At 49.3% G+C, this 14532-nt stretch overlaps 1 protein-coding gene across 4 annotated transcripts in view; it reads right to left on the bottom strand.

Annotated features, from left to right (window-relative positions):
• SOS1 (SOS Ras/Rac guanine nucleotide exchange factor 1) overlaps window positions 1-9937 on the bottom strand; it is a 110705-nt gene extending 100768 nt beyond the window's left edge. For 2 of the 4 annotated variants that reach the window (XM_036334782.1, XM_036334783.1), the window contains exon 1: window positions 9606-9934. In XM_036334782.1, the coding sequence (XP_036190675.1) occupies window positions 9606-9692 (87 nt within the window). In that variant the 5' untranslated portion in view covers window positions 9693-9934. Of the gene's footprint in view, window positions 1-9605 lie in introns of all 4 variants that reach the window. The other 2 variants (XM_036334785.1, XM_036334784.1) reach the window with 2 other exon arrangements.
• Window positions 9938-14532: the final 4595 nt, after the last annotated feature.

Genomic DNA, 14532 nt, shown 5'->3' with positions numbered 1-14532 from the left:
ACAAAAAGAAAAATACTGATATAAGAATATTCCAGGCAGCTTTATTCATAATAGCCCCGAGCTGGAAACCTCCCAGGTAACCATCTACTTGATAAATGAACTGATACATTTATATGATAGAAAAAGAAATGAATTCTGGATAAACACAACCTCAAAAGTTTTACCAAAAAATATATGCTGCATGATTCTATTTATACTAGAGGCCTGGTGCACGAAATTTGTGCACTGGGGGGGGGGTGTCCCCTCAGCCTGGCCTGCGCCCTCTCGCAGTCTAGGAGCCCTCGGGGGATGTCTGACTGATGGCGTAGGCCCATGGGAGTGGGCCTAAGCTGGCAGTTGGACATCCTTAGCACTGCCGTGGAGGCGGGAGAGGCTCCTACCACCACTGCTGCACTTACCAACCGTGAGCCCGGCTTCTGGCCGAGTGGCGTTCCTCCTGTGGGAGCGCACTGACCACCAGGGGGCAGCTCCTGTGTTGAGCATCTGCCCCCTGATGGTCAGTGTGCATCATAGTCACCAGTCATTCTGCCGTCAGGCCGAAACCGGTTCTCCGACATCCCCCAAGGAGTCCCAGATTGCAAGAGGGTGTAGGCCAGGTCAAGGGACACCACGAGTGCACAATCGGGGCCAAAGAGGGACATGGGAGGTTGGCCAGCCAGGGAGGGGCCACGGGAGGGCTTCAGGATGTGTCCAGCCCGTCTCACTCAGTCCTGATTGGCCGGACCCCAGCAGCAAGCTAACATACTAGTTGGAGCGTCTGTCCCTGGTGTTGAGTGCATGTCATAGTGACTGGTCGACCGGTTGACTGACTGCCCCCTGGTGGTCAGTGCATGTCATAGGGACTGTTGACCAGCCAACTGTCTGCCCCCTGGTGGTCAATGCATGTCATACCAGCCTTAGCATATCATTAGCATATTACACTTTGATTGGTTGAAAAGCCAACTGGACACCGGACACTTAGCATATTAGGCTTTTATTATATAGGACTAGAGACCCAGTGGACAAAATTTGTGCACTCGGGGGGGAGAGGGGGTCTCTCAGCCCAGCCTGTGCCCTCTCGCAGTCTGGGACCCCTCGGGAGATAACAAACTGCTGGCTTAGGCCTGCTCCCGGGTGGCAGAGGGCAGGCCCAATCCCTAGGTGCAGCCCCTAGTCGGGCTCAGAGCAGGGCCGATTGGGGAGTTGGGGCGCCGCCCCGTCACACTCAAGGCAGGGTCGATAGGGAGGTTGCGGCGTCACCCCCTGTCACGCACAGAGCAGGGCCGATCAGGGGGTTGGGGCACTGCCCCCTATCACACACAGAGCAGGGCTCATCAGGGGGGTTGGGGCTCCGTACCCTGTCACACACAGAGCAGGGCCGATCAGGGGGTTGAGGAGCTCCCCACTGTCACTCACAGAGCAGGGCCGATAGGGGAGTTGGGGCACCGCCCCCTGTCGCACACAGAGCAGGGCGGATTAGGGGGTTGGGGCGCCGCCACTGTCACAGTCAGGGCAGGGCCGATGGGGGGGGGGGTTGGGGTGCTGCACCCTGTCACACACAGAGCCGCAGGGCTATCGGGGGTTGGGGAGCTCCCCCCTGTCACACAGAGAGCAGGGCCGATCAGGGGGTTGGGGCGCCGCACCCTGTCACACACAGAGCTGCAGGGCGATCAGGGGGTTGGGGAGCTCCCCCCTGTCACGAACAGAGCAGGGTGGATAGGGAGGTTGTGGCCCTGCCCCCTGTCACACACAGAGCCGCAGGGGGATCAGGGGGTTTGGTCGCTGCCCCGTCACACTGATCCTGGTGCTGGGAGGCCTCGCTGCTCCGCTGATCCCGGTGCTGGGAGGCATAGTACCCTTTTACTATATAGGATAGAAGCCTGGTGCACGGGTGGTGGCCGGCTGGTTTGCCCTGAAGGGTGTCCTGGATCAGGGTGGGGGTCCCACTTGGGTGCCTGGCCAGCCTGGGTGAGGGGATGATGGCTGTTTGCATCTGGTCACACCCCCTTCAGGGTGGGGGTCCCGCTTGGGTGCCTGACCAGCCTGGGTGAGGGGATGATGGCTGTTTGCATCTCTTCACACCCCCTTCAGGGTGGGGATCCCGTTTGGGTGCCTGGCCAGCCTGGGTGAGGGGATGATGGTTGTTTGCATCTGGTCACACCCCCTTTAGGGTGGGGGTCCCCACTGGGGTGCCTGGCCAGTCTGGGTGAGGGGCTGAGGGCTATTTTCAGGCTGGCGGGTGACTGAAGCTCCCAACCTGTCCTTTTTTCCTTTTTTTTTTATTCTGGGCCAGCTTTAGCTCTGAGGCTAGGCTCCAGCTATGAAACCTCCGCTGCTGAAAGCAGGTTTCTGGCCTTTGTTTACCTTCTGTATTTGAAACAATGTTGCGGTCCTGCTGGCTGAAGCCTGGGGGTTTTGTTTAGCTTCTATATTTGTTACAATGTTGCTTAGAGTGCAGCTGAGAGGCCGGCAAGGCAGGCGGGGAAGCTTGGCTTCCTCCGTCACTAAAGCAAGCAAGCACGCCTCCCTGTTCGCTTTGAGCTGCCTGGCTGCCAGCCGCCATCTTGGCTGGCAGTTAATTTGCATATCGCCCTGATTAGCCAATGGGAAGGGTAGCGGTCGTACGCTAATTACCATGTTTCTCTTTTATTAGATAGGATGACTTTACAGAATAGATAAATCTATGGTAGGATGATAAAAGAACAGAACAGCATTTATTTCTGGGAGGTGGCAACAGGGAGTGACTAACAAGACATATGAAGGAAATATCCCAAGTGACAGTAATGTTTGATATCTTGGTAGAGGCTTGGGTTGCATTCATTTTTTAAAAAAAGTGTATATTTTTATTGATTTCAGAGAGGAAGGAAGAGGGAGATAGAAACATCAATGATGAGAGAAAATCATTGATCAGCTCCTTCCTGCAGGGGATCAACCCTGCAATCCGGGTATGTGCCCTGACCAGAATTGAACTGTGACCTCCTGGTTCACAGATTGACACAACACTCAACCACTGAGCAAACTGGCCCTGGGCAGGATGCATTCATTTTTTAAAACTCATTAAATGGTAAAATTAACATTTGTTTATTCACTGTACATAAATTTTACCTAATAAAAAGAACCATAAACATCTACTGATCTCCAGTTAATGACATGCATATTAAAGTGTTAGGGATAAAGTATACTGATGTCTTCAACTTACTTTGAAATGCACCAAAACATAAGATGGATTGGTGGGTGGATGGAGGGATAGATAAGCATGTTATAAAAGCAAACACAGTAAAATGTAAATTACAGAATCTATGTGATGGGTATATAGGTGTTTACAATTATTTCAACTTTTCTGCATATTTAAATTTTTCATAATAAAATGTTGGGTAAAAACCTTGGTCACAAGACAAAAGTATTTTAAAATGAAGTGCACTTTTTTCCTATTCCATCTACAGCTATAATAAAAAATATATTATGGGAGTGGGGAGTAGCTGCCACTTTCATTATTATTTGGCTAAAGCGTCCTCACTGCTGTGATAGCTGGACCTTCCTGTTACTGCTGGAACATAGTCTTCCTCTGCACTGCAATACATACATAATCCTTGTGGATTTCGTCATCACCCATGTATGCACTCATCATTCAATACACTAATTTCAGAGCTTCTCATTACCTAATCTCCTTCACCTCTGGATTAAAATTCAAATATAATAATCATCATCTCTAACCATGGTCCCCTATCTGCTCCCATCACCCTCCTCTTCCAATTCATCGAGGTTTTTAATCCATGCAGCCCCCATTTACACCTTTATTACTTCTCTTGTAGCTTTATTTCCTATCACCTGAAATATCCCTATCTTCTTAATCCCTATTGCAGTCACCTGCAACCAACTATCCCCTCTACCCATTAACTAATGAGTGCTGCTGGAGGAAAATCTCACAACTATCAAACCAATGAATTAATTCTACTCCAAATTTATAGTCTCCACACTCACAGTGCTCAGCAATTCCTTTCTTATTCACTGGCTGGCTCCTTCTGCATACTCCAGAGCACAATTCCAAAAGTTCATCATGCTTAAACTCCTTACTCATTTCTCTTTCTTCCCTCTATGTAAAGAATCTTGCCTTTCATTTCATGAAAATACAAGCTACCTGGCATGAACTGCCTGCTTTTCAACCTACAAGCCCATCTTCATCTCTTTCCCTCCCATTTCAGAACAGATGTCATCACCCTTGCCAGAGGTAGCATAACATAGTGTTTAAAAATGCAGACTCTGTAACAAAATTACCCTTTCCAAACCTCAGTTTCCTCTCTTGTAAAATGGAGGCAATAATAGTATCCTGTGAGAATTAGAGAACATATGTGAGGCACTTAAAATAGTACAGCAAATAGTTCAAAGCAAATTCCATGCTTGTGTTCCTGAGCTCATCTCCTCCTTGTTCAGTATTTCACCAGCATTCTCTATCAGCTCCTTCCCCAAAACTCCTAACATACACCAGTTTCTCTCTTCTTCAAATAAAAGCACGTCTTTCCCAACCCTGAATCCACTTCTTGCCACAGAAATATCTCTTTAAGTCATCTGTCCTTGTTATTCTTTTTCCATGCTCTTCCATTTTCTACTCTCACACTGAAACTGCTAGAAATAAGTGGCCCTTTAGCTGTGAAATCTAATAGTTTTCAGGCACCTCCGTTAGCCTGACACATTTATGACTCTTCTTGAAATGCCCTTCTCAGCTTTTCAGACACTAGGGTCTTTTCTTCTTATCTTTTACTCACTCCTTTCCCTCTGTTCTCCCCTTACACATCATAGCACACTCTCTCCCCCCAGTTCTAATGCCAGCCCTATTTCACTCTTACTTCTAATCATTTTCAGTGGGTGGCCTCATCTACTTTTTTTTAACATCTTATTTGAGGAACAATTAAGACACGATAAATTGCATATATCTGAGCAATTTCTGTTAAATTTCAACATATGTATATACTCCTGAAACTGTAGGCACAATTGAGACAAATAAGCATAAAAGCTTCCCTTCTAAAACAACTACTGACCTGCTTTTTGTCCTTGTTGTTTGCATTTTCTAGAATTTTATATAAATAGAATTATATGGTATACACTCTTTTAGTCTGGCTTCTTTCATTCAGCTTAATTATTTTGACATTCAGCCATGTTGTCACGTGTATCAATACTTCATTCTATTGCTGAGCAGTATTCCAATATATGGCTATACCACAATTTGTTTTTTCATTCACCTGTTGATAAACATTTCGGTTGTTTCCATTTTTTAAAATTTATTTTTTGCTGAACAGAGCTGCCATGAGCATTAATGTATAAGCCTTTGTGTGGACACAGGCTTCATCTATTCTTATGGCTTTATGTACACTACCTAGAAGTCCCAAATATGATTTGCCAGGTACCAACAACCAACTCTCACCTGGAAAAGTCCACCTGGATAACCCAAAAGGGCTTTTAAATCAAGATGTAAACAACTCATCTTATTATGCTGTTCTCTCCACCCCAAAAGCAGGTTTTCCTCCTACATTCTCTATCCTGACTAACGGCACTCAAACCAAAAGCGTAAGACTTTCTGCTCTCCTGCCGCTTCCCCCAATCGCTCAGTGAGTTACCAGGTCCTGTCAACGCTGCCTTTTAAACATCTCAAACGAAAGTCATCACCACATTTCACTCTATGGCCAAAATGGATTTTCTAAAATTCAAATTCTGATGTCACTCCCCTATTAAAATTCCTCGACTTCTATCCCCTCAAGATAAAATTCAAACTCCTCAGCTTAACATATAAAACATTCTCTATAAACCAGTTTCCTCATCAAAGTCACCCTCTGCCACTTCCCATCATTCTTTATCATTTTGGGATGATGTCATTTACCTTTTTATCCTTAGTGCTGAGGGCAATACTTGGTCTGTAGTAGGCATATATTTGTGGAATAAATAAGATAGAACTTAGACTGGCAAGACATTCTGGGCATATTCAGGAAAGGAAGAAGTCCAGACTGGCTGAAGCATAAAGAATAAAAAGATTACAGTAGGCAATCCAGTCACAAAAGCAGGATGAAGCCAGATCATCGACACCATCAATTCCATGCTAGAGAATGTGCACTTCATCCTATGCCCTCAAAAGACATCAACAGTTCTGAACAACAGGGTGACACATTCAGCAGTGTACTGTAACTTCTGAAATTTGACAAATAGATAAAGGCGAAGTGAGGAGCTGTGAATTCAGTTAAGAGACTGTCCCAGCAATCTGGGAAAGGGAACTCAGAGCACTAGGAATAAGAGGGAATAGATTAGAACAGTGATGGCAAACCTATGACACGCGAACTCATTTTTTTGGTTGATTTTTCTTTGTTAAATGGCATTTAAATATATAAAATAAGTATCAAAAATGTAAGTCTTTGTTTTACTATGGTTGCAAATATCAAAAAATGGCACCAGAGTTAAGTTAGGGTTTTTCAAAATGCTGACACTCCGAGCTCAAAAGGTTCGCCATCACTGGATTAGAAGAACATGTCAAAGGGGAATGAATCTACAGGCTCTGCCTGGTTGTGGGCAGTAATTCAAAGAGAGAACTCGGAGATGACTCCAAAGTTTTGAACTCAAATAAAAGCCATTAAGCAAGAAGACATTTTTTTAATGGTAGGTGAAGAGGTGGAGGTGATGATTTTAGTTTGAGTATTCTGTCACCCATTCATTCAAATTTAAGTGCCTACAAGATGTCAGGCACTGTATGGATGGAGGATAAAATGAAGATTAGAATATCATCCCTGTTTTCACCCTGGCTGGGTGGCTCCATTGGTTTGGAGCGTCGTCCCATACACCAAAAAGGCTGCGGGTTCAATTACTGGTCAGGGTACATACTAGGTTGCGGGCGCATACCAGAGGAAACTGATCAATGTTTCCCTTTCACATTGATGTCTGTCTCTGTCTCTGTCTCTGTCTCTGTCTCTGTCTCTCTCTCTCTCTCACACACACACACACACACACACACACACACACACACATCAATAAACATATCCTCAGTCAGGAATACACACACACACATAATCCCTGTTCTCAAGGACCCACCAATACAACTGAGAAGGAACAGGGCAGGGGGAACAATTACATAGGAACTTAAAAGTCATTCTTAAGTGCTAGGCTAGGGTGCTAACAGAAAAATAAAGATTTTCCCACTCAGCACTGAAGATTTGAGAAAAGATCTGAGGTTAAATTAGTCCAGAAGGATGAGTAATGTTAGGCCAGGCAAAGAGCAGTCCAGGTGAAGAGAACAGCATGTCCAAAGAGCCTCAGTCAGGTAAGATAACACAAGTGGGGTGCATCTGCAGCAGTGTAATAAGTCTAAGAAACAGTTCAAGATGTGGAGATAGCCACATGAAATGTCTAGCAGGCAGGTAAAAATGTAGGTTTTGAGCCACCAAGAGCTTATCCAGATATAAAATATATTTTCATCCTTGTCTTAGTTGGCTTAGTATCATCATTAGTGGATAAGAATTTAAATAAGAATTGGAAGAATCTTACTATCAGCTAGATTGTGTACATTTCCACCCCCTCCCATTCACTTCTACTGTCATCCAAGAGTATCTCTGCTTCAAGTCAAAGTTGGTTTATGTCAATAAGCAAAGAGAACTGGTGGGGACTGTGGTAAACTGGAAAACACCACATGCTATGTCTAAAAAGGGCAGCTCTGGCAGTTTACTGCCTTGCCTGAATGCGGGCCCAATATGGGGAGAGCTTCCTATTCTTCAAGAAAAGCTCAAAAGTCAGGTTTTATGTAATATGTCCCATTTTTAAATATTGGCAACTAAATACATTAAAATTAAAATAACACGGTGCCAGCCAAACAGAATGCTTCTGTGGACAGATTTCAGCAAGGGCCACCAGTGTGCAGGAGTTAGACCTGGTCTGCCAACTCCTACAATGCTCTTTTCACTACCTCATAGGCTCCTCAACTGACAGGGGATCTTGATGGTTCCCCTGGGATAGGCATTGCTTGCACTAAACAAAATAGCCCCAAATTGATGGTATCTTATGAGTTCTTTTATATAGTTTTAACAATTTTTCTGTCTCCTCCCCACCTTGGTCAGGATACCAATCAGCTCTAGCATCACTGAGACTTCTCACCTTTTATTATGAGCTAAGACTAGAGGCCCAGTGCACGAAATTTGTGCACAAGTAGGGTCCCTAGGCCTGGCCAGCGATCAGGGCCCATCAGGTTCCCAGGTTCCCTGCCTCCCCACCACTTCCTTCCCTGGCTCCTTCAGCGCCCGCTGCCACCGCTGGTTACCAGCCATGTTCCGCATTGCCCCCAGGTGGTCAGCGCATGTCATAGCCATCAGATCAAACTCCCGATCAAACTCCCCAGGGGACAATTTGCATATTAGCCTTTTATTATATAAGGTAAAAGGATGCCAGCTGCAGGTAACACAAAAGTAAATAGAGAGTCTGATGGGATTTCCAATGAATGAAGTACATAAGACACACAGCATCTCTTTGGTTTTCTTGGAAAACAAGTATCACAGAGATGTCTGCAACTAGTCAGACACCTGAGGGGCAAAGTCAGTAACTTATGTCTGAAATATCTGAGTAAATTCTGCTAACAAACCAAATAGTTTCCACAGTAAGACACCAAGAGGGGGAGGAGAACAGGGCAAAAGGGAAAGTAAAAGTTGGTGGCCTCAGAGGACTATCAGACACCTTTTAAGTCACCGTTTTTAAAAGGATAAACGTTTAGAACAAAAGGTACACCCATAATCTCAACTCTCAGGAGGAGGAAAATTATTTTTTTCACCAGAAAACACGAAACACTGTACAAGCAACAAGACATTGGGATTCAGAAACAGGACTACAAGAGTAAAACAAACTCCTATACGTACAGAAAAGGCAAAAGGAAAACAAACAAGAAAAGTACTCTGGTTGTTATTCATGTTCATTCAAACCAGTTTCCGAGGTCTCCATGCGTTTAATGTTGCTTTAGAGAAGCTTTAAAAACGTAGCAACAACCCCAACAAAATGTAGCCACATGTCCTAAAACATTTTAAAAGCACAGATCGTGTTATAAGTTTAGATAACAGTGTGGCACACAGGAACACACACACACACACACACACACACACACACACACACACGGTTAAAATTTCCAATCCGCGAACCAAATGATAGGACCAAGGTTCGTTAGAAAGAAGCGAATGGCCTGCGCACCGCCCTGTTCATGTGAGCGGGGGAATTCGGGGCCGCGAAGGGCGACGGCCGAGGCTGAGCAAGGCCGGCCCCCCTCCCGCGGGCAGGCGAGCTCTGCAGGCGCTCGGAGCCAGCACGATGGCCCGCACGCCCGAGCACACGGAACCCGACCGGCGGACACCGGACACCCGAGCGGACGGCAGCGGCCTGCTCTGACCTCCGCGGAACACCGAGGCTCCACCACCCGGGGAGGGCATGAACCTGTCAGTGACGGTGCTGTTCGGACAACCGGGTGCCTGTCAGCACCGGGAGCCGGCGAGTGTGGGGGGACCGTCCCTTCGGGGAGGCGAGACCCGGGAGAGAGACGGCCCCGCGCGCCCCGCCTCCCCGGCCCGGCCCGGCCCGCGCCCTCGCCGGGGTGGCGGCGGGGTCCCGCGCGCGCTCACCTTTTTCAGCGCGGGCACCAGCAGCCCCCGCCACTTGGGCGCGTTCTCGTCGCTGAAGAACTCGTAGGGCAGCGGCTGCGCCTGCATGGTGCCCCCGGGCACCTCGGGGCGGGGAGGGGGCGGCGGCGGCCGGGCCCAGGAGCCGCGAGACGGCGAGCTCGCCGCGCGGAGCAGGGCCGCGGTCCCACCACACGGCCCGGCCCCCTCGGGGCGCCGCGCGGCCGGGCTAGCCCCGGAGAGGGGGCTGGGGGGCGAGGCCCGCGCCCGGCCACCCACCCGACACAGGGACCCGCCGCGGAGAGCCTGGGCAGTCCGGCGGCGGCGGCATCCCGCACCCCCGCCCCGGGCCGGGCCCCCCGCCCCTCCCGGGCCCGCCGGCGCCGCCCCCGGCTGCCCTCCGCCGCCCTCCCGCCGGGGCTGCGTTCCCGGCCCGGCCTGGCCCCGCGGTGGAGCCGGCGGCTGGGGGAGGGCGTGTGGAGGGGCGCTCCGGCCGCGGCGCCCCGCTTGGCGCAGTCCGGACCGCGGAACGCGAGCGGCCCCGGCGGGGCGGAGCTGGGCCGGGGTCTGGCGGGGGAGGGGAGGCCCGAGGTCGTGGCTGGGGATCTGCTGCCCCGAGGTGCCGCCGCCGCCGGTGCAGCGCTGGAGCTTCCTACTAGCGAGCTGGACCTGCGCGCCACTGAGCATGCGCCGCCGGGCAGGGCCGGTTCGCTCCGGGTTTTCCGGCTCCCGCGGGGGAGGAGGGAGGCGCCCGGCCGGGCGGCAGTGCGCCCCCAGGGCGGCCAGGGGGAGGTGACGGGGTCGGGGAAGTCGCCCCCTGGGCCGAGTGGGCCCTGCGGGGTGGGGGCGGGGGAAGCGAGGGTGCAGCGGCCCCCGTGGTGTGCTGGGGCCGCGAAGGATCCCACCCCTCTCCTACGGTCCCCGTGCTTTCTTTTCGGAAAGGGGTGTGTACGTGTGTACTTTGCTCCCGAACACGAAGATAAGGGCTGCCCAGAGCATAGTAAACAGACTGGACAAAAGATAGCTGGCTTTCTCACGAAACTTGCTCGGTATTTGTGAGATAATAGGAGCGATTGCAGTGTTTCCAATCGGCCTTTGCACATCATCAAGGATAAAATGTGTACGTGGGATACTGTGTGTGTGTGTGTGTTTAAAATGCAATGTGTTCATCTTTCAAACCCACGTCAAATCATGAACTCCAGTAACCACGTACCTCCCGTGAAAACTGAGACCTCGTCTGCAGCTCCCCGACCCCACAACACCTCGCCGGTGGGTTTTCAGCCATCACTTTCCTTGCATCAAGGTAACCAACTCCTGGAAGGCAGTCGCTTCGCGGGAACTGTACGAATAGGCACTTAGTGGGAGTTTGTGGGACGATGCTAAAGGAGCATTATCTATGCAGTGTTCCTCCACCTTCAGCCATCGTCAAATATCTAAAGGACTATTATGGGAAAATTGTATGATGTGTTTGTGTGATTCTAAGCAATTTAAGATCACGCTTCTGACCCAAATTACTCCTTGTTTCCCATTATTCCTTTCAAACTTCTGACCATGGCTGGCAAAGCCTGCGTGTGGCTCCTGTTTGCATGCTTAGCCTTTGCTCACCTTTCTAAACCCTCGGCTCAGCACACTCCAGTCACACCGGCCTTCTATTCCCGGCAAACACCAACCTCTTTTCTGCCTCAAGGGCTTTGTCCTTCCCCCAGCCTGGAACTCACGCTGCCCCCAAAGGTTCGCCTGGCTGGTTATAAACACCACCTCCTCCAAGAGGCCTTCTCTGATAACCCTCAGTGGTTCCCACCTGTTTCCACCATCAGCCTTGGCTTGTCAGCATCAATCACGGCCTCATTTTGAGTCGTTGGTCTATTCCTACTATAATGCAGGCTCGAATAGATCAACAATCTTTTGTATTCACTCTAATTTATTATTGCAGCCCCAGAATCTCCAGTACTTGGCTGTCTTGGGTGGGATTGAAGAAAAAACTGGCTATGGGCATTCCAGGCAGACACATCTGCATGGGCAGGAGAGAGAGAGACATGATAAGTTTATAGGAGGCAACAGTACATTTTAAGTGAGGGCTATAGCTGGATAGTAAGTGCTCAGTAGATGCTCAAAATAATTTTGAACGAATGAAAGTTGAATGTAGTCAACTTCCAGGAAGACTACCTAACCAGAGCTGTCGCAGGACACGGACAATCTTTGGGAGTGTGCATGTAACACACACACACACACCCGTGCATGCACTCCCTCGGGACGTTGGGGACGGTTAGGAGGTTGGGCTTGACCTACAAGGTCCCCTTCAACTCGACTCTGATAGGACTGCAGAGGTAAACAAGCCCTGGAATCATGGATCGCGGCCTGGGCCGGGCAGGCTTCGTGGCTGGGGCAGGTGCTCGCTAGTACGGACGTTTGGGCTGCAGCCGGAGAGCAGGCGGCCGGAGGGATATTGCAGAGCAGAGACGGGGCGCTTCTCAGCTGAGAGACCTACGGGGAGGGATGCTGGGCTGGGGGCCCCTGGGGAGCCATCGAGCCCCCCGGCACCGTCTGCCTTTATCTCTAGGGACAAACTCAAAACTCCTGTGGGCGTGCAGCGTGAGAAGATAGCGGCGGGGACTCCAGCGGGCGGGCGGAGACTCGAGAGCCGCGTGGGCCCCTCCGCGCTGGCCGCACTGCTACGCAGGCGCAGAGCGTCCGTGCGCGCCCCTCCTGGGCTCTAAGCGGCCGGAGCCACAGCGGACGTGACGCAGGGCGCCGGCCCGGGCGGCGCAGCGGAGGCCCGAGGGGGCGTGTCAGGAGGGCTAGGCGAGCTCCGAGCGATTGGCGTGGGGACTCGAGCTGCAGGGAAGGGGGTGGGAGGGCGATCCGCCGGGCGGCGCGCCCCCTGCAGGTGGGACTGCAGGTCTGCGCTCTCGCCACCCACCCCACCCCCCGCACCGCAGCCTGACGCAGCCACACGGCTCCCTGCCTGGATGCAGCCACAATTCTCTTCCTGAAGCAAACTTCAGGTCCGGTATTCTCCAGTTCAGGAGTCCCCACTGCAACCCCAGGATGAAGTTCAAAGTCCTCGGCTTGGTCCTCATGGCCTTGCACGATAGGGCCACTACTTATCTTTCCAGCTATATCTCTCATTCAAAATGTACTGCTGCCTCCTATAAACCTATCATGTCTCTCTCTCTCTCCTGCCTGTGCAGTTGTGTCTGCCTGGAGTGTCCATAACCAGTTTTTTCTTCAATCCCACCCGAAACAGCTTCACCCCACCACCCATATACACGCTCATCGTGGAACTCTTAATCCACGCTGTCGTCACAGCTCAATTGCCACGTTCCCTTTCAACTTCAATTCAGGGTTCCTGCCCCTTAAACTTCAGAACCCAACAAGCATAAAAACAGTAGTGTCAGCCATCAACTCACATCACCAAGAAAGAATTACTATCCAGAACAGGTAGTTTACCTTAGAGGAAATAATGATGGTTAGCTGTTCACCTCATTAGTAATCAGGGAAATGCAACTTCAAACCACATTGAAAATACTATTTCATGCCCATTGAATTGGCAAAAATTTTTTTTTCTTCTGTATTTATTTATTTATTTATTTATTTATTTTTTAAATAGATTTTATTGATTTTCTACAGAGAAGAAGGGAGAGGGATAGAGAGTTAGAAACACTGATGAGAGAGAAACATCGACCAGCTGCCTCCTGCACACCCCCCAGTGGGGATGTGCCCGCAACCAAGGTATATGCCCTTGACCGGAACTGAACCCGGGACCCTTGAGTCCGCAGGCCGACGCTCTATCCACTGAGCCAAACCGGTTCGGCAGCAAAAATTTTTAAGTTGAACAATACTAAGCTTTGGCAAGGATGTAAAGCAATTGAAATTCTTATCCCTGCTATGGGAAAATAAATGAGTACAACTACTTTAGATAACTATTTCTTATTTTAAAAGATGAACATGGGCATGTCCTATATAAATAAGCACATATATTCCCATAGCATATATATCCCAGATGTATATCCCAGAGAAAGTCCCTCACTGCATTGCTTGTAACAGCATATACAGCAGAATGGGTAAATAAATTGTGGGATACTATGGAGCAACAAAAACCGAACTGAAGTCATACACATTTCAATAGACTGGATGTTTATGTGCCCTTCCTCCCCCCCCCCAATTCCTTTGTTGAATCCTAATCTCCAAGATGATGGTATTTGGAGGTGGGGTTTAGGGGAAGTAATTAGGTAATCAGGGTGGAGCCCTCATGAATGGGACTAGTGACCTAATATAAAAGACCCCAGAGCTGTCTGTCACTCATTCCACCACGTGAAGAGGAAAGTAGACAGTTATCCATGCAGCAGGAAGCAAACAGGTATCTTGATCTTGGACTTCCCAATCTCAAGAACTGTGATAAATGAATGTCTGTTGTTTACTAGTATATACCATCCAGTCTATAGTATTTTTTTTTTTTTAAATAACAGCCCAAATGAACTAAGACATGCCTCAACATAAGTGAATCTTTAAAAAAGAGCACTGGTAATATGGAGATATGCCTTGTGAACTCCCAACGGGGGAAACACATTGAGCAAGACACAGAAACTATCTACTGAATAATTTATTATATAAAGTGCAAAAGACTAAGTAGAACTGAGTTGTGTTGTATTTATTGTGATACCTAACCTTCAAGATGGTGTTACAGAATTTACCAGGCGACCGGAAAACACACACACAGGAGTACTCAGAGATACAGGAAAAACCCATTTATTTCCAGATGTATTAGTACCATGACTCAGGGGAGCCTGTTTCCAAATCCTGAGCAAACCAATATGGAGGAAGCTCTCTCTTTATACCCTTTGGTTTCTTTGTCCTCCAAATAAGGATCAGACTTCCGGACCTTTCGCGGGCTTTGCAAAAAGCCCTGCATGTTGGAATGGGGGCCGTG

This window comes from Myotis myotis, unplaced genomic scaffold (genome assembly GCF_014108235.1).
Source record: "Myotis myotis isolate mMyoMyo1 unplaced genomic scaffold, mMyoMyo1.p scaffold_m19_p_14, whole genome shotgun sequence".
Classification (NCBI taxonomy): domain Eukaryota; kingdom Metazoa; phylum Chordata; class Mammalia; order Chiroptera; family Vespertilionidae; genus Myotis; species Myotis myotis.
This window is presented reverse-complemented; position numbering and strand designations above follow the sequence as displayed.